We start from the raw sequence: 20,116 nt of genomic DNA, 5'->3' as shown, positions 1-20,116 counted from the left end.
AAAAATCTCAGCACTTTGGGAGGCCGAGGCAGGCAGATCACAAGGGCAGGAGTTCAACACCAGCCTGACCAACACAGTGATACCCCATCTCTACTAAAAAAAATACAAAAATTAGCTAGGCATGGTGGTGTGCGACTATAATCCAGTTACTCAGGAGGCTGAGGCAGGAGAATTGCTTGAGCCCGATGGGAGGTGGAGGTTGCAGTGAGCTGAGACTGCGCCACTGCACTCCAGCCTGGGCAACAGAGCGAGACTCTAAAAAAAAAAGTTATCTTGGCATATGTTCTATTAGCTCGTTACAGGTGTGGAAGAGATGGCTTAGGTTGCAGGTGACAAGTTTAATGATAACAGTTAACGGTCATTATACCCATGCAACCTGCCTGGTACTTTTTCAGAGTCCTTGTTCTTTGAGTTGGAATCCCCACAGCAACCCCATGGGGGTAGATGCTGTTCTCTGCCTGTGCTGGAGATAAGGAAACAGCCTTATGTCACAAGCAAGGGAGAGATGGAAATGGCGTTGATTGGGAAGGCCATGATGCAGGGTACTCAGTAGAGATTCATGTAGTGGCACGGCTTGTTCGCTCAGTGGGAATAAGATTTTGGACTTTCCCCTCACAAGTCCCTGAGACCCAGTAGTCACTGAAAAGCATCATGTCGGCCTTCATGAAAGAGGGCCTTCAACTAGGTCCAGAAGGGTGGGTGGATTTGGTTTCTAAGCTTGTAAAATATTCAAGCAATATACAAGTATAAAGAGAAGATTCCTCTCCGCTGCAGGGCACAGCCTGTCAGCACAATGTTGGCCACATAATAGTAGCAGCTGACTTCACAGCTAAACTGTATTTTGGAGAGAAATATGAGATGCTTTTTGGACATGTTAGCTGTATCCTTTTTTTTTTTTTTTTTTGAGACAAGTCTCGCTCTGTCACCCAGGCTAGAGTGCAATGGTGCGATCTTGGCTCACTGCAACCTCCGCCTCCTGGGTTCAAGCGATTCTCCTATCTCAGCCTCCCAAGTAGCTGGGATTACAGGCCCCCGCCAACATGCCCAGCTAATTTTTATACTTTTAGTAGACAGGGTTTCACCATGTTGCCCTGGCTGGTCTTGAACTCCTGACCTAAAGTAATCCACCTGCCTCAGCACCCAAAATGCTGGGATTATAGGTGTGAGCCACCACGCCCAGCCTAGCTGTACTGCATCCACTTTTTTTTTTTTTTGAGATGGAGTCTTACTCTGTCACCCAGGCTGGAGTGCAGTGGCACAATCACCAGCTCACTGCAACCTCTGCCTCCCAGGTCCAAACAATTGTCTTGCCTCAGCCTCCCGAGTAGCTGGGGTTACAGGCACCCGCCACCACACCCAGCTAATTTTTTTTTTTTTTTTTTGTATTTTTAGTAGAGATGGCGTTTCACCGTGTTAGCCAGGATGGTCTCGATCTTCTGACCTCATGATCCGCCTGTCTCGGCCTCCCAAAGTGCTGGGATTACAGGCATGAGCCACTGCGCCCAGCTAGCTGTATCCACTTTCATATCCACTCCCTGAAGGTCACCCCAGGTAACTGTTGAGAGTGAATCTTTCCAGACTGCCATGTTCAAACCTAGATTCTACCACTTAACCATGTGACCCTCGCCACACTACTTTCTGTTGCCCCATCTCTAAAATAGGTAGAATAATGGTACATTCCTCAGATATGTGAGGATTAAAAAATAAATTCATTCTTTGAGTCAAAATTGCTCAATGTTAGCTGCTATTTTACGTATTCAGAAATAACTATTTTTATCCAATGTACTTTTTTCTCAGTATGTCTCAGAGATCCTTGTATCTCATGCATCAAATTCCAAAACCAAAACGGGTGAACCATTAACTATTGAATCAGTCTGCTGCTGAGTGACGTTGAGCTTGTTTTCTTTGTGCACACTTAGGAAAGACTTCCCAAAGCCAAGTTCCAGGGTTAGCGAGTATATAAATGCATTTTAGAAGTTGGTTTTTGTTGGTTTTTGTTTTGTTTTGTTTTTTGAGATAGAGTCTCGTTCTGTTGCGCAGGCTGGAGTGCAATGGCGTGATCTCGGCTCACCGAAACCTCCACCTCCCAGGTTCAAGCAGCTCCTCCTGAGCAGCTGGGACCATAGGCATCCACCACCATGCCTGGCTAATTTTTGTATTTTTAGTAGAGATGGGGTTTCACCATATTGGCCAGTCTGGTCTCAAACTCCCAACCTCATGATCCACCCTCCTCAGCCTCCCAAAGTGCTGGGATTACAGGCATGAGACACCGTGCCTGGCCAGTTTTGTTTTGTTTTGTTTTAGTGACAGGGTCGTACTCGGTCGCCCAGGCTGGAGTGCAGGGGTGTCCAATCATGGCTCACTGAAATCTTGATCTTCAGGGCTCAAAGTGAGTCTCCCACCTCAGTCTCTTGAGTAACTGGGACCACAAGCAGGCACCACCATACCTGGCTAATTTTTTCCCCCTGGCTAACTTTTTAAAAATTATTGGCTGGGTGCAGTGGTTGACACCTGTAATCCCAACACTTTGGGAGGTCAAGGTGGCTGGATCACCTGAGGTCAGCAGTCACCAGACCAGCCTGACCAACACGGTGAAACCTCATCTCTACTGAAAATACAAAAATTAGCCAGGTGTGGTCCACATGCGTGTAATCCTAGCTACTCTGGAGGCTGAGGCAGGAAAATCGCTTGAACCTTGGAGGTGGAGGTTGCAGTGAGCCGAGATCGTGCAATTGCACTCTGGCCTAGGCAACAAGAGTGAAACTCCATCTCAAAAAAGTTATATACATATTTTTAGTAGCCATGAGATCTCACTGTGTTGCCCAGGCTTAACCTCTGGCCTCAAGTGACCCTCTTACCTCAGCCTCCTAAAGTACTGTGATTACAGATGTGAGCTACTGCATCTGGCTGGTACTTTTCTTTCTTTCTTTCTTTTTTTTTTTTTTTTTGAGATGGAGTCTCACTCTATCGCCCAGGCTGTAGTGCAGTGGCATGATCTCGGCTCACTGCAACCTCCACCTCCTGGGATCAAGCAATTCTCCCACCTCAGCCTCCCAAGTACCTGGGATTATAGGTGCACACTGCCACACCCGGCTAATTTTTTAATTTACAATTTATTTACTTTTTATTTATTTATTTTGAGATGGAGTTTCACTCTTTTTTTGTTTTTTTTTTTTTTGAGATGGCGTCTCGCTGTGTTGCCCAGGCTGGAGTGCAGTGGCGCATCTCAGCTCACTGCAAGCTCCGCCTCCTGGGTTCACGCCATTCTTCTTCAGTTCTCCTGCCTCAGCCTCCTGAGTAGCTGGGACTACAGGCGCCTGCCACCACGCCCGGCTAATTTTTTTTGGTATTTTTAGTAGAGACGGAATTTCACCATGTTAGCCAGGATGGTGTCAATCTCCTGACGCTGTGATCCGCCCGCCTCGGCCTCCCAAAGTGCTGGGATTACAGGCGTGAGCCACCATGACCGGCCGGAGTTTCACTCTTGACACCCAGGCTGGAGTGCAGTGGTGTGATCTCAGCTCACTGCAACCTCCACCTCCTGGGTTCAAGTGATTCTCCTGCCTCACCCTCCCAAGTAGCTGGGATTACAGGTGCCCACCACCACACCCAACTAATTTTTATATTTTTAGTATAGATGGGATTTCACCATGTTGACCAGGCTGGTCCCGAACTGCTGACCTCAAGTGATCCACCCGCTTTGGCTTCCCGAAGTGCTGGGATTACAGGTGTGAGCCAACAGGCCCAGCCAAAAATCTACAGATGTTAAAGGCTCAGTGAATCCCAAACAGGATAAATATGAAGAATATCATGTTTAGAAAAAACATCTAGGTGGCTGGGCGCAGTAGCTCATGCCTGTAATCCCAACTACTCGAGAGGCTGAGGCAGGAGAACTGCTTGAACTTGGGAGGCAGAGGTTGCAGTGAGAATCACGCCACTGCAGTCCACCCTGGGCGACACAGCAAGACTCAGTCTCAAAGAAAAAACAAAAAAACAAAAAAAAGGAGGCTGGGCGCAGTGGCTCATGCCTGTAATCCCAGCATTTTGGGAGGCCAAGGTGGGCAGATCACCTGAGGTTGGGAGTTTGAGACTATCTTGACTAACATGGAGAAACCCCGTCTCTACTAAAAATACAAAATTAGCCGGGCAAGGTGGCGCATGCCTGTAATCCCAGCTACTTGAGAGGCTGAAGCAGAAGAATCACTTGAACCCAGGAGGCGGAGGTTGTGGTGAGCCAAAATTGTGCCACTGCACTCCATCCTGGGCAAAATGCGTGAAGTTCTGTCACAAAAAAAATAAATAAATAAAAGAACCTCTATTTGTCTCCATGCTTAAATATTTGTGAGCAGGGCAAAGGCCATGCAGAGAGTGTTCACACCCAGGCCAAAGCCCTGCTTTGCCTTCACTGTAGTGCATGGCCATCCCTTTGGTAGAGGATGCGACGTCTTCCCATAACTGGCTCCCCTTTCTCATAATATGTCTTAGAATTATTAACATGGTTGAATTTAGGTCTACCATTTGTTTCCCATTTGTCCCACTTTTGTTCCCCTGTTTCTCTTTTCCTGCCTTCTTTTGGAGTATTTATTTGATTACTTTTTGTTTGTTTGTTTGAGACAGAGTCTTACTCTGTCACCCAGGCTAGAGTGCAATAGTGTGATCTCGGCTCACTGCAACCTCCACCTCCCAGGTTCCAACAATTTTCCTGCCTCAGTCTCCCAAGTAGCTGGGTTTATAGGCTCCCACCACCATGCCAGCTAATTTCTGTATTTTTGGTAGAGACGAAGTTTCACTTGGTCAGACTGGTCAGACTGGTCTTGAACTCCTGACCTTAAGTGATCCACCCACCTCAACCTCCCAAAGTGCTGGGATTACAAGCAGGAGCCTCCTCACTCAGCTAAATGTTCTAATAAATACCCACATACCCACTATTTTGCCACTGCAGTTTTTGTTCATCATTATCTGTCATTTTTTTTAATGTTGGTAAAGCTCTAGTTCATTCCCGCTAATGGATGTATACTGTTCTGTTGTATGATTACATCAGACTTTGTTTTGTTTTGTTTTGTTTTTTGTTTTTTTTTTGTTTTGAGACAGAGTCTGGCTCTGTCGCCCAGGCTGGAGCACAGTGGCATGGTCTTGGCTCACTGCTACCTCCACTTCCCAGGTTCAAGAAATTCTCCTGCTTTACCCTCCCAAGTAGCTGGGGTTACAGGTGCCTGCCACCACACCGGCCAATTTTTGTATGTATATATGTATGTATTTATTTATTTATATTCTTTTTGAGACGGAGTCACACTCTGTCACCCAGGCTAGAGTGCAGTGGCCAGATCTCAGCTCACTGCAAGCTCCACCTTCCGGGTTCACGCCATTCTCCTGCCTCAGCATCCCGAGTAGCTGGGACTACAGGCGCCCGCCACCACGCCTGGCTGATTTTTTGAATTTTTAGTGGAGATGGGGTTTCACCGTGTTAGCCAGGATGGTGTCGATCTCCTGACCTCGTGATCCACCTGCCTTGGCCTCCCAAAGTGCTGGGATTACAGGTATGAGTCACCGTGCCTGACCCTATTTATTTATTTATTTATTTATTTATTTATTTTGAGACGGTGTCTCACTTTGTCACCCAGGCTGGAGTGCAGTGGCATGATCTCGGCTCACTGCAAGCTCCGCCTCCCAGGTTCATGTCATTCTCCTGCCCCAGCTTCCCGAGTAGCTGGGACTACAGGTGCCTGACACCACGCCTGGCTAATTTTTTTTTGTATTTTTAGTAGAGACGGGGTTTCACCGTGTTAGCCAGGATGGTCTCGATCGCCTGACCTCGTGATCTGCCTGCCTCGGCCTCCCAAAGTGCTGGGATTACAGGCGTGAGCCACCACACCTGGCCAACCCTATTTATTTTTAAGACGAAATTTTGCTCTTGTTGCTCAGGCTGGAGTGCAATGTCACAATCTCGGCTCACTGCAACCTCCTCCTCCTGGGTTCCAGCGATTCTTCTGCCTCAGACTCCCAAGTAGCTAGGATTACAGGTGCTTGCCACCATGCCTGGCTAATTTTTGTGTTTTTAATAGATACAAACTTTCACCATGTTGGCCAAGCTGGTCTCAAACTCCTGACCTCGGCTTACCAAAGTGTTGGGATTACAGGTGTGAGCCACCTGGCCTGGCCACTACATGAGACTATTTACCCTTCCACCTGCTGTTGGATACTTAGATGGTTTTGTGCATTGCCAGTACTTGGATACTTGTATGCACCCGTGTTCTTCTAAGGGGGATGCCCACAAAACCTATTGCTTGCCACAAGGTTATATGCATTCTCATCTTGACACCATGTCTGAATCTGTTTTGTCTTGCTTTGACAGAACTGCACAGACTAGGAAATGTGTAATGAACAGAAATCTGGTTGGGCGCACTGACTCACATCTGTAATCCTAGCCCTTTGAGAGGCCAAAATAGGTGGATCACTTGAGATCAGTAGTTCAAGACCAGCTTGGCCAACATGGTGAAACCCCATCTCTACAAAAAATCAGCCTGGCATGATGGGGCACGCTTGTAATCCCAGCTACTAGAGAGGCTGAGGCAGGAGAATCGCTTGAACCCAGGATGCAGAGGAGGCAGTGAACTGAGATTGTGCCACTGCACTCCAGCTTGAGAGACAGAGTGAAATTCTGTAGGAGACAGAGCGAGACTCCCTCTCAAAAAAAGAAAAAAAAGAAATCTATTGGCTCACAAATCTGAAGGTTGAGAAGTCCCAAATGGTGGGGCCGGTATTTGGTGAGGGCCTTCTGACTTCGTTGTAACATGGAGGAAGGCATCTCATCTGAGAGACAGAGGGGTGAACTCGTTCTTTAATAAGGAACCCATTCCTGTGAAAACTCACTTCCGTGGTCATGGCATTAGTGCATTTCTGAGAGCAGAGCTCTGGTGACCTAATTACCTCTTGAATGTCTCACTTCTAAAATCTGTAGCACTGCGGATTAAATTTCCAACCCAAGAACTTCCGGGAACTCATTCATATCACAGCACACGGTTTTATCAAATACCTCTCCAAAGCGATTGTTCCCAGTTACCACACCCTGGCCATCCAGATGGGCCATTTCCCCTAGCGTCCCTTTAGCAGCAAGGATAGTTGGGAAGGGGTGGATCTGGGACTGACCCTGTGTCTGTAAATATTATATAATTATATACCCTGCTTCAGAGTCCCCCTTTGTTGCCCTGGAATGCAATGGTATGATCATAACTCACTATAGCCTCCAACTCCTGGGCTCAAGCTATGATCCTCCTGCCTCAGCCCCCTGAGTAGTGGGTACTATAGGCTTGTGCCACTATGCCCAGCGAATTAAAAAAAGTATTTGTGTGTGTGTGGAGATGAAGTCTTGCTATGTTTCCAGGCTGTTCTTGAACTCTGCAAGTGATCCTCCCACCTCAGCCTCCCAAAGTGCTGGGATTACAGGTGTGAGCCACCACACCTGGCCTATACCTTGCTTCTCTTTCTTTCTTTTCTTTCTTTCTTTTTTTTTTTTTTTTCTTTTTCTTTTCTGGAGACAGAGTCTCCCTCTGTCACCCAGGCTGGAAGTACAGTGGCATAATCTTGGCTCACTTGCAACCTCCACTTCCTGAGTTCAAGGGATTCTGCTGTCTCAGCCTCTTGAGTAGCTGGGATTACAGGCATGCACCGCCACGCCTGGCTAATTTTTGTATTTTTAGTAGAGACGAGGTTTCACCATGTTGGCCAGGCTGGTCTAGAACTCCTGATCTTCGCCCACCTTGGCCTCCCAAAGTGTTGGGATTATGCCCCCCCTTCCTCCCTCTCTCCCTCCCTCCCTCCCTCCCTTCCTTCCTTCCTTCCTTCCTTCCAGACAGGGCCTTGCTCTGTCACCTAGGCTGGAATGCAATGGCACAATCTTGGCTCGCTGCAACCTCCACCTCCCAGGTTCAAGCAATTCTCCTGCTTCAGTCTCTTGAGTAGTTGGGATTACAGACACTCACCCCTACGCTTAGCTGATTTTTGTCTCGATCTCCTGACCTCAGGTGATCTGCCCACCTCCCTGCTTCTCATTGAGGTCTCTGTCACTCAGTTATCAGTACAGGGAAAGGGCTCAAGGGCAGTGTGTGGCCATGGCCATTTGCAGAAGATGGCAGTAGGAGCGACCCTTTCTACTTTTACTCAACACAGCTGCTTATGCCCAGCCTGGTTAGGCCTCAGGGCAGTGTGCGGGGACTCACTGTGATCTTAGCTCCAGGTGCTCCTCCAGCTGGAGAGGCAGCCTGCGGCTGATCACAGTGCAAGGCCAGATGTCCCTTTCTGTCTCTGTGAGGGCAGAGATGAGGTCTGTCTCATGACTCTATCCCCAGCACTTTTCACAGTGGTGCCTCTGAATATGTTATAGGTCATTCACTCATCCATTAAATATCAAGTACCCTTACAACGTACTTTATCCACTGGGGACAAAGTGAGGATAAAGCAACAAAGAACCCCTACCCTTTTGGGGACTTCACTTTTTATTTTGTTTTTGAGACAGGGTCTCACCCTGTCACCCAGGCTTGAATGCAGTGGCTTGATCATAGCTCACTGCAGCCTCCAACTCCTGGGCTCAAGTGATCCTCCTGCCTCAGTCTCCTGAGTAGCTGGGACTACAGACCCACACCACTATGCCTGGCTAATTTTTTTTTTTTTTTTTGTAGAGATGGGGTTTCACTGTGTTGCCCAGGCTGGTCTTAAACTCCTGGGTTCAAAAGATCCATCCATCTCAGCCTCTCAAGGTGCTGGGATTACAGGCATGACCCATGGCACCAGGCCGAGCTTCACTTTTACCAGGAATGGGGATGATGAAGGCTGGGAGTGTCCCAGTCTGGTGGAGCTCAGGCCCCTTAGCCTTTTTTCTGATGGAGCCACAACTGCCAGGGCCCGCCTCTCCCACCCACTCACAAGTAGGGCTCACAGAGCCTCTGATTAGAAGACCTCTCCAAGGCCACGCTGCAGGGAAGGCAAGCAGAAAGAGTATCCACTGTTCCAATCTGATTTTATTGAAAAGGAAACATACAAAAATCATGTACAAAAAAAATTAACCAAACATGTACAGAAAATTCATTCCGGTATCTACAGCAGCGCATATACAGTATCTTACAGGCTGGGCCATCCCTCCCCACTCCCAGACTCCTCCCTCTTCCGAGATTTCCCCCCCTCCCTGACTCCCCATCTTCCCCCCAGCGCTTGGCCCTGGGGACTAAGGCTGGGGCGGCTTCAGCCAAAATCTCCCACCCCCCAAATGAATGCCAGTGGTCACACGTGCTCTCTCTAAACCTATGCAATGGGATTGATGGGGCGGGGTCGGTCGTGGGCAGAGCACAGGATTCACAGTCTGGGCCCCTCCTGGCCACCCCCGCATGAAGGTGAGGCAGGCACGCCCACCACCCGCCGGCTGGCTCAGGGAAGATGGCTGGGCACCTGGCTGGAGCAACCGGCAGACGCGCCCCACTCTCTGGCTCCAGGAGGCTAGTGGTCACGTTTGGCTCATTTGCTCTTCACGGGCCCCCTCCCAGGAGGAGGGGGGGAAGCACCAGGGGCCTGAGGCCAGGCCCAGAGTGAAGGAGCACCGAGAGGAGAGCCCCCCCTCAGTGTCACCCCTGCAGCTGGAACGGACACCAGTACAACAGCCTTTCCTGAGATGGTGGTGGGCGGCAGAGGCGGGCGGCTCAGTCCCCACCCCCTTGGTCACCGCCGCCTTCCGATGCTGAGTCCATCAGCCCTCCCTCCCCTGGCTTCTTGGCCAGGGACCCAGGAGTCCGCATCTCTGTCAGTGCACCCCAGGCTGGGCTGGGGCTGGAGTGGCTGCCCCGGCCTGCCCCCGGGATAGGCAGGGCTGGGAGTCCAGTATGCTACATGGTGCAGAGAAAGTCCCCCGCGCTGGCCAGGGTGTCAGGAGGTGGGAGGGGCCTGCCCCCCAAGTCCCTGACGTCCACCGGGCGGGTGCAGGCACCTAATTGGGCTCCATTTCGGGGGCTCTGTGGCCCCTGGGTAAGGGCAGGAGTCCCATGATGAGATTGTACAGGACCCTCCAGGGCGAGGGGCGGTGTCGCTGCTGCTCCTCTTGTCTCTGGGGAAGAGAGACCGGGCAGTTAGCAGGGGACTGAGTATGGTGAGGGGAGAGGGGATGGTCAGCTCCAGCAGTGAGGCGACCGTCTCGCCCACCCCTATTCCGGCTCCTCCCCACACCTGGGCTAATGTCCATGTCTTGGAGGTCACATCCTCATCCAGGACCTGAGACCAGGAGGCAGAGGACAAACACGGAATGTCTTCAGCAGAGAGCTAGGCACCCAGCGAGTGTGTGGCACATGTTAGGTGCGGCGGCCCCAGCCCTGCTGTACACTTAGGAAAGATCCCACAAGGGGCTGAAGGATGGACTGCAACCTATCCTACCCCTCCCTGCAGGGCCGGCAAGATGAGGAGAAAGGAGCAGGGTGCCCACAGTCTTGGCAGTTCTAGAACACTCTGTGGAAGGAGGAGAACTGGGAAGAGTTCACCCCCCATTGCAAAGGCTTCAAAAGAAGCACCTCTAGGCAATGCTGAGTGAAACCCCTGCCCTCTCTCCAGTGGCAGGGTGAAAACAACGTGGTCTCTAGGGCCCTCTCAGCTCCAACATGCTAGGAAGTGGGAAGGCGGGAGGCTAAGTCCTAGGAAAGGCTCCCGACTGGTAAAAATTAAAGGCAATACTAAAAAGTGTACGGAGGCCCAGCGCGGTGACTTATACCTGTAATCCCAGCACTTTGAGAGGCCAAGGTGGGAGATCACCTAAGGCCAGGAGTTTGAGACCAGCATGGCCAACATAATGGAACCCCGTCTCTATTAAAAATACAGGTCGGGGCCGGGCGCGGTGGCTTAAGCCTGTAATCCCAGCACTTTGGGAGGCCAAGGCGGGTGGATCACGAGGTCAGGAGATCGAGACTATCCTGGCTAACATGGTGAAACCCCGTTTCTTTTTTCTTTTTTTTTTGAGACGGAGTCTCGCGTTGTGTCACCCAGGCTGGAGTACAGTGGCGCAATCTCGGCTCACTGCAAGCTCCGCCTCCCAGGTTCACGCCATTCTCCTGCCTCAGCCTCCGAGTAGCTGGGACTACAGGCGCCCGCCACCTCGCCCGGCTAGTTTTTTGTATTTTTAGTAGAGACGGGGTTTCACTATGTTAGCCAGGATGGTCTCGATCTCCTGACCTCGTGATCCACCCGCCTCAGCCTCCCAAAGTGCTGGGATTACAGGCTTGAGCCACCGCGCCCGGCCCGAAACCCCGTTTCTACTAAAAATACAAAATACTAGCCGGGCGTGGTGGCGGGCTCCTGTAGTCCCAGCTACTTGGGAGGCTGAGGCGGGAGAATGGCGTGAACCCGGGAGGCGGAGCTTGCAGTGAGCCGAGATCACGCCACTGCACTCCAGCCTGGGAGACACAGCGAGAAAAAAACAGGCCGGGCGCGGTGGCTCATGCCTGTAATTGCAGCACTTTGGGAGGCTGAGGCGGGCAGATCACGAGGTCAGGAAATTGAGACCATCCTGGCTAACACAGTGAAACCCCGTCTCTACTAAAAATACAAAAAAATTAGCCAGGCGTGGTGGCGGGCGCCTGTAGTCCCAGCTACTCGAGAGACTGAGGCAGGAGAATGGCGTGAACCCAGGAGGCGGAGCTTGCAGTGAGCCAAGATCGCGCCACTGCACTCCAGCCTAGGTGACATAGCGAGACTACGTCTCAAAAAAAAAAAATGGCTGGGCAAGGTGGCTCATGTCTGTAATCCCAGCACTTTGGGAGGCCAAGGCAGGTGGATCACCTGAGGTCAGGAGTTCAAGACCAGCCTGGCCAACAGGGGGAAACCCCATCTCCACTAAAACAACAAAAATTAGCCGGGCATGGTGGCATGCACCTGTAGTCCCAGTTACTTGGGAGGCCAAGGCAGGAGAATCGCTTGAATCCGGGAGGCGGAGGTTGCAGTGAGCTGAGATTGCACCACTGCACTCCAGCCTGGGTGACAGAGCAAGACTATCTCAAAAAACAAAACAAAGAAGCGTACAGAGAGCTGCAGTTCTCTGCCACTCCCTGTAGCTCCACAGGCAGGCTCTATGCTAAGTGGGGACCACCTAACCTCCTCCCCTTCAGGTGCTGGGGAAGGAGAAACTCACTTTACAGAAGGTTAAATGATCCTCATCTTCCTCCTGTTACCTGGCAGTGAGTCGCCTGGTACCAGCCCAGTCTCCTCAACACTCCCTAGCAACTCTTGGGGCCAGGAGATGGTGGCAAAGGGGGCACATCGGATTGGCGTAAGTTATAAAACCCACCACTGTCAAACTGCTGTGGGTGCCACCTGGTGAGCAAGCTAGCAATCACCTAGTAAGGTGGATGGTGGGCAGACCACCCAGGTACCTACTCTAGAAACACAAGAGCACACCTGGAAACATGCATGTGTAGGAGAAGAAAAAAGGCAATAAATAATGGCCGGGCACAGTGGCTCACACCTGTAATCCCAGCACTTTGTGAGGCCAAGGTGGGTGGATCACCTGAGGTCGGGAGTTCAAGATCAGCCTGGTCAACACAGTGAAACCCCATCTCTACTAAAAATACAAAAATTAGCCAGGCATGGTGGAGGGCATCTATAACCTCAGCTACTTGGGAGGCTGAGGCAGGAGAATCGCTTGAACCCGGGAGGTGGAGGTTTCAATGGGCCAAGATCGTGCCATTGCACTCCATCCTGGGCAACAAGAGCGAAGCTCTGTCTCAAAAAAAAAAAAAAAAAAAAAAGGAAAGCCAATAAATAAAATCTGAAATATATTTTAAAATAGGCTGAGTGAGGTAGCTCAGGCCCATAATTCCAGCACTTTGGGAGGCTGAGGCAGGAGGATCACTTGAGGCCAGGAGTTTGAGACCAGCCTGGGTAACGCAGAAAGACCTGATCTCTATAAAAATAAAAATAAAATAAAAATTAGCCAGGCATGGTGGACCTGCCTGTGGTCCCAGCTAGTTGGGAGGCTGAGATGGGAGGATCCCTTAAACCCAGGAGTTGGAGGCTGCAGGGAGCTGTGATTGAACCACTGCACTCCAGCCTGGGAGACAGAGTGAGACCCTGTCTCTAAACATAAAATAAAAATACATATCTATCCATCAATGAGAAAATGAATAAGGATACTATGTTTATCCAACAGAATGCTATGTAGCAGTGAAAATGGCTTTTTTTTTTTTTTTTTTTTTGAGACAGAGTCTCATTCTGTCCTTCAGGATGGAGTGCAGTGGCTTGATCTCCTGATCTCGGCTCACTGCAACCTCTACACCGCCACCTCCTGGGTTCAAGAGATTCTCCTGCCTCAGTCTCCCAAGTAGCTGGGATTACTGGTGTGCCACCATGCTCAGCTAATTTTTCTTTTTTTTTTTTTGAGACGGATTTTTGCTCCTGTTGCCCAGGCTGGAGTGCAATGGCGCTATCTCGGTTCACGGTAACCCCTGCCTCCCAGTTTCAAGCAATTATCCTGCCTCAGCCTCCCGAGTAGCTGAGATTATAGGCCTGCGCCACCACACCCAGCTAATTTTGTATTTTTAGTAGAGAGGGGGTTTCTTCATGTTGGTCAGGCTCCCCTCAAACTCCCGACCTCAGGTGATCCGCCCTCCTCAACCTCCCAAAGTGCTGGGATTACAGGTGTGAGCCACCGTGCCCGGGCTTCATTTTTGTATTGTTAGTAAAGACAAGGTTTCACCATGTTGGTGAGACTGGTCTCGAACTCCCAACCTCAAGTGATCCGCTTGCCTCCGCCTCCCAAAGGGCTGGGATTACAGGAGTGGGCCACTGCATCCGGCCGAAAATGGCTGTATTTGTTGTTTCTTTCTTGCGATGGTCTTGTTCTGTCCCCCAGGCTGGAGTTAAGTGGCCCTTCATGGCTCACTGCAGCCTCGACTTCCCTGGCTCAAGGGACCCTTTCACCCCAGCCTCCCGAGTAGCTGGGACTGCGGGCTGGCACCACCACACCCGGCTAATTTTTATATTTTTTGTAGCAATAGGGGTCTCATTATGTGGCCCAGACTGGTCTAGAACTCCTGGACTAAAGCGTCCTTCCAACTCCGCCTCCCAAAGTGCTGGGATTACAGGCGTGAGCCACCGAGCCTGGCTGAACATATGGTGAATCTGAAGCCTAATATTAAGGGAAAAACGAATTCTGGGGAGGAACAAAAACTATGTCATGTAGGCTAAGCTAAGACTGCCCCATGATCCTAAGCCCTGGTTCTGGCCTGGTAAATATGGAGTAAAAGCAACACCTGCAGGGATTGAGACAGGCCAACTTGAGATATTTCCTTTGGATGCAGGGAGGGGGAAGGGATGGGGAGAGTGAGGAGCTTCACCACATGCGTTTCTGCGGTTTTGTTTGGTTTGTTAATAAGCAATGCGGGTGTAATGTTCAGACCGAACAGAGCTGGCTAGTGGGCGCACGATGTTTGTGATTTCCCATTCTCTGCTGTGGGCTTCGAATATCTGTTTTAAAAAATCGGGGCCGTGCCAGGGGTTGGGGGCGGGGCCTCCCGCGGGGCGGGGCTCCGAGCCCTCCCCTTCAGTCCTCAGCCCGCCCCGGCTGTCCCCGGCACGCCCCGGCGCCCGGGAAGCTGTGTGGCGCTGCGGGCCGCGCGAGAGGGACGGCAGGGGGCGGGCGCGGCGCGGCTGCTGACTCACCAGCTATAAATAGCCCGGGATATATGAGCCGCGCCGCCCAGCGCCGCCCTCAGTCCCCGCGGCCGCGGGCCACGGGCGCGCCGCTGGTCTCCGCGGCGGCCTAGTCCCCGGCCCTGGCCCTGGCCCGGGCTCTGGCTCCGGCTATGTCAGCCGCGGCGCGGAGTCCCTGGGCGGCTCTGCGGGCGCGCGATACCCCCCACCCACTCACCCCCCACCTGCCTGTCCGCGGAGCGACCCAGCCGCGCAGGGCAGCAGCTGCCGCACATCTGGCGGGGGCCGCCTGCCGCCCCCTCCTCCGGCGGGAAGTCCCACCTGCCGTCTACCCCACCCCCAGCACTCACCCGCCGCTCGTACTGCGCGTTGAGGTCGTCCGCCATCCGCCGCAGCTGGGCCCCGATCTCCCGGGCCCACTGTTCCTCCTCCCCACGGACTCCCGGGGCCGCCTGGGTGGGACCGCCCGCCAGGGCCCCCGGGGCGCTGGGCACGGGCGACTCCAGGTGCTGCTCCGCCAGCAAGAGCGAGGGCTGAGGACCTTGGAGAAGCAGAGGGGCGCGGTCAGCACCCACTACCCCTCCAGGCCTCGAAGTGTACGGGCCCATTTCCCTCTTTCCCAGCTACTGCTCCCCGACTCATTTCTAGTGATCCCTTCGCCCCGTCTTAGGGTTAATTTCTCAGCTTTTCCTCCCCAGGCACCAGAAAGCAAAAAGGACCTGGGGACGCCGCTCTGGGGTCACCTGTCTGGCCAGCTACGTCCCCACGGCCCTTGTCAGTGTGGAAGGTAGACGGCCAGACAGGTGACCCCGGGGGTGGTCAGGCTTAACGACCTCTATTTCCCAATGGGGACACATCTTGCTTGTTCCATGTGACAGGCAGGGAAACTGAGGCCCGCCCGTAGGGAGTATCCCAAGGTCACACAGGGATACAGCGACTGAACCCCACCCAGATCACAAGCCTCAGGTCTCCTGCCCTCTCGTGTCCAACCACAGGGAAGCCACACCTCCGGATGTGGCAGAGGCCTAGAGACCAGAAGGCCAGAGACTGTGGCAGCTTCAGAGCGCGGGCCTGGGGGCTGGGACGCGGGAGATGCCTTCCTGCCCCACCCCCTTCTGAGAGCCCTGGGAGGCTCCTGCCCTCCCGTCCCACCAGATCCTGGTCTGAGGGTTCCCTAAGGCCTACAACCAGGGCCTCAGTTTCCACATCTATGACCTTGGCTTGAAATCGGTGTCCCCTTCCAGGGCTTCCAGGAACTGAGCTAGGGAAGTTTTCTCTTTCCTTGCTCCCCTTGGGCTGCCGGGACAGGATGGGGGATGGGAAACCAGGACTCACTTTCCCGGGCTACAGTGCCTGCTGGCAGGGATGGGGCTCCCCGGGCACCACAGGGTTAACAGCCCATCAGGCAGGGGACCTTTAACCCTTCCCTCCCCAAGACTCCCCCCTCCCCGAGGGGACTTTCCCAACACAATGGCCCCTCCCCCTCTCCTTCCTCCGCCGGGACTGCGGAGAGGGCCAACCCTGGCCAAAGAGATGCAAATAAAGGCAAAGGCCCCTCGACCCCTCCCCAGAGCCCAGAGTTGACAGTCCTCCCGCTCGGCCCACACTCCCTGCAACAAGAATCCTCCAGGGGGTCTAGGGGACCCAGACTGGGGGAGGGCAGCTCGGATGCAGCTGTTGCCCCAGGCCCGGAAGAGACAGTGGGCTGCAATTCGGGGACTGCAGTCAGATTCCAGGAGGGACTTCCCACTTGACCTCCCCCTCCACCCCCAGCCTCCGTCTTCCTGCTTCTTTCAACACAAAGACCACATTGGCCACACCCTCCCAGTGGCCCGGCCGGGCTCGCCACTTCCCCCCTACCCCGTCCTCTCCCACTTCTCCAGTTCCTCCGAGTCTCAGGTCCTCTCTCTTCCCGACTCCTATCACCCCGGGGGCGGGGCGGGCACTCACCGTCCGGGCGTGGGCCTCGGGGCCGGCTGCGGGGACCCCCAGGCCAGCGGGGGCCCCCCAGGGCGGCGGTGACGGCGGGTGGGGCGGTGGGGGCGCAGAGGTAGGCAGCGGGCAGCAGGGCGGGGGCGGCGGGGGCGGCAGCCAGGCCGGGCTCGCAGAGGCCGCAGGACACTGCCGAGGGCACCAGGCGGCCGAGCGGGAAGGGGCGCGGGCCGTCGCGGGCCAGGCCCTCTACGGGCTCCGGGGAGCTGCCCTCCTGGCGTGCGCGGGCCATGGCGCTCCCTGGGGCCTGCGGGACACGGGAGGAGGAGCAGGTCAGCAGGGAAGTACCAGGACCCACTGTACCTCCAGTCTACCCGGGGTCAGGACCCAGATGGAGAAGAGTGGAGGTGTGTGTGCATGCGGAGGGGGTGATGGCCCCACAGAGACACGCCCAACCAGGGGATGACACCACCGGGTCCTGGCTGGTCTGGAGAGCCTCCCCTGCATAGGGTGATGGGCACACAGGAGGGACAGGGAGCACAGAATGGCTCTCACAGCAAAGACAGGGCTCACACAGGACGGATGGAGGGGTCTAGCAGGTGTGTGTACGTGGGCTGTGACAGTCCCACAACACAAACTCACTCCACTTGGGACTCACAGCATGGGCTGGTGGGGACAACTTTCCCAACACAGCGACGGGCACACAGGGAGGGCAGCGAGGCACAGTGAGGCCCCCACAGCACACACACAAGGACTCACACGGGACTGGCCAGCCTGACCACCCACCCCACCTCCCACTTGCACACAAACACTGAGATGGCCCCAGTCTCAGACATCACTACTCGGTACACACAACATACACACACACATACACCCCGACCAAAGCAGGAGCATCCATACAGACCATCACAAGCACTCTACATACTGCGCACACTGGCTGGCACAACCCATCCCCACACACACATCCAAACTGTCAAAGTCTCACACACTGACCCACTGTTGATATGCCCAGGGGCACATGCAAACACAATGCAGCCATTGCAAACACAAACACACACACACCAGCTAGGCACTGCCTCAGTTCCCAAACATGCCCCTCTCCCCACACACACACACACACACACACACACTCACTCCAGAGATAAGACCGGCACACCTCTGGACTCACATATCAACACAAAACAGACACCCACGGACACACATACATCAACACCCCCAAAACACACCCACATGTCACCAACTCTCAGGACACACGTAAATCAGGCACACACAGACACATGCCATCAGACCTCAACACACCACCAGACACGCAGGCTACGACCAGCAGACACCAACCCACCCTCCTCACGCAGCCCTCAAACACCATCACCAACTGTCAGCAACACACACACACACCCTACAGCTAACTCTAATCCCACACAGCCCAGCAGCGCACACACCTAGCGCACCCACAGAAAACACTGGTCTCACGTGACTGACATAAACACTACACACACGCAGCCCACATGACACACATGAGCCAGCCGATCACAGTGACAAGCCCCTCAGACCCAACACACACACGCATACACTACACACACACACAGAGGCTCAGAAACAACCCCATCCAGAGGCTGCGAGCAACACCCACCGTCTACACTGTATAGACCCCACAGATCCTGGGCCCTCAAATCCCAGACGCTGATGCCAGACACACAAGCCAAACCCAGACTGAAACAATCCCCCACCACACACACACACACACACACACACACACCTGAGAACTCACACAGACACCTGGACAGAAAACAAGACATTTGCATTTAGCAGGCGCAGCATCACAAACGCTGGGCAAAGACACACATGCCCCGGAGATACAGAGACAGCCTCAGCCAAGACAGAAACACACAGGCAAGACACAAGCGCACACATCGCACGCTCGGGCAAGACACACACAGAAACACACAAACAGCTCACTCCAGCAACACACACACACACTACAACCTCCACACCCCAGCACACGCAGGCAACAGACCCCCAGTATCACCCCAAAACAGCACACACAGACAACTCTCACCGAGAACACACGCAGGTCCACCCACCCCACAGGCAGGGCACCCACAGACAGAACCCCACACAAACAGGCGCGGGGACTCACGCAGACACCCCGACGGGTCAGAAACCCCAACATTCCTCCGGATCGACACCACCACTCGCTGCAGAACCCAGCACAAACTCAGAGCCAGACACGCGCACACACCCAGGCGAGACACCTGCAGATCCACAACCCCGCACACGCGCGCTCCCACGGCGGTCCCAGACGCCCCCCTCCGCTGTCACAGCCCCCCCCACCGCCGCCACGTGCGCCCGCCCCGCCCGCCAGGCGAGCGCGGGGCCAATAACCGGCTGTTGCTGGGGCGCAGCCCCCGCCCGCAGGAGCCGCAGACTCCACGGCCCGCGAGCCGCCCCCCGTCGCCGCCCCCAGCGGGCGCGCGCCCTGGGTGTGGCCGCCCCTCCGTGCCGCCCCCCCGCCCCTCCCGGACTTTGGGGGCTGGGGCACCCCGGGGTCGACCCTCTTCCCCGGGGCCGCACTGGCCGCCAGGGGGCGCTGCCGAGCCCGCACCCCATTGTTTGTAAACAAACCCGCCAGACCGCCGAGGCACCTGTGCGCCCAGACCGGCGCCCCAACGCCGAGCCGCCTCTCACCCGGCGACCTCGGCCCAGGGTCCCTCGCGGGGTTTTGGAGGGGAGGGCGCGGTGGGAGGCGGGGCGCCTAACTCTCCGCCTGCACTCCCGTCACCTCCTCCAGGGAGTCCACCCGGCCTGGCCGATCGCCGCCGGCGAGGAGTCAGGGCGCGCACACTCACCCCGGGGGCATGAACACGCCGGAGGGGGCGGCGGTGGGGGGCGGGCGGCTTCCTTCAGGAGGGCGCGCCCGCCAAGCGCCGCTCTCCGCGGCGGCTGTTGCTGGGGCTGTCGCTGCTGCTGCCGCTCTAACTGCAGTGGCGGCTGCTGTGGCTGTGGCTGCTGCCGTTCCCCGGGCCGCAGGCGCGTCCGCGTAGTGGCCGCCGCTGCTGGGATCGCTGGTGCCGCCGCCACCGCCAGGCGCCCGCTCGCATGTGGCTCGCGCCGCGTCTCAGGCCGCCCGGCGGATCCCGGGCCAGCTCCAAAGCCGCCCCGCCCCGCCCCGCCCCGCCCCCGCCCGGCGGGTCCCACGCCCCGCCCCCGCGTGACGCTACGGCCCCGCCCGCCAGCCGCGGACAAGTCGGGACTTGCAGGCGCGCGCCGCGCCCCCCCTACCTCCGCGCCGGGGGTTTCCCTGCAGCCGGGGACGGGGCAGGGCCTGGCCCAAGGCGAGGAGGACCCAGGCGCTGTGCAGCGGGGTCCAGGGAGATCGCCCAGACACCGGGACAGTCGGACACACACACTGACTGGGACCCACAGATCCACACCCCCAGGGATGCGTACACAGACCGACCGACGGGCGTTCCAGGGTCCACCAAGTCACGTGCAGGCAGAGCCCAGAGGATGT

The 20,116-nt window shown here is 54.9% G+C and overlaps 1 protein-coding gene across 3 annotated transcripts; it reads right to left on the bottom strand.

Annotated features, from left to right (window-relative positions):
* Nucleotides 1-8,996: 8,996 nt before the first annotated feature.
* Nucleotides 8,997-19,741, bottom strand: BBC3 (BCL2 binding component 3). 3 transcript variants are annotated; one of them, XM_031659118.1, is made up of 4 exons: nucleotides 19,452-19,741; nucleotides 16,624-16,912; nucleotides 15,024-15,214; nucleotides 8,997-10,087 (listed from the first exon to the last, which is right to left on the bottom strand). In XM_031659118.1, the coding sequence occupies exons 2-4, from the start codon at nucleotides 16,895-16,897 to the stop codon at nucleotides 9,971-9,973; spliced, it is 582 nt and encodes a 193-aa protein (XP_031514978.1). In that variant the 5' UTR covers nucleotides 16,898-16,912; nucleotides 19,452-19,741; the 3' UTR covers nucleotides 8,997-9,970. The 3 variants fall into 3 exon arrangements, with proteins under 3 accessions (XP_031514978.1, XP_031514977.1, XP_031514979.1); XM_031659117.1 differs by lacking the exon at nucleotides 19,452-19,741 and adding an exon at nucleotides 18,743-18,911; XM_031659119.1 differs by lacking the exon at nucleotides 19,452-19,741 and adding an exon at nucleotides 18,845-18,905.
* Between the last annotated feature and the right edge of the window lie 375 nt (nucleotides 19,742-20,116).

Source organism: Papio anubis, chromosome 20 (assembly GCF_008728515.1).
Source record: "Papio anubis isolate 15944 chromosome 20, Panubis1.0, whole genome shotgun sequence".
Taxonomy (NCBI): domain Eukaryota; kingdom Metazoa; phylum Chordata; class Mammalia; order Primates; family Cercopithecidae; genus Papio; species Papio anubis.
The sequence above is the reverse complement of the archived record's forward strand: the minus strand, read 5'-3'. Positions and strand labels throughout refer to the sequence as shown.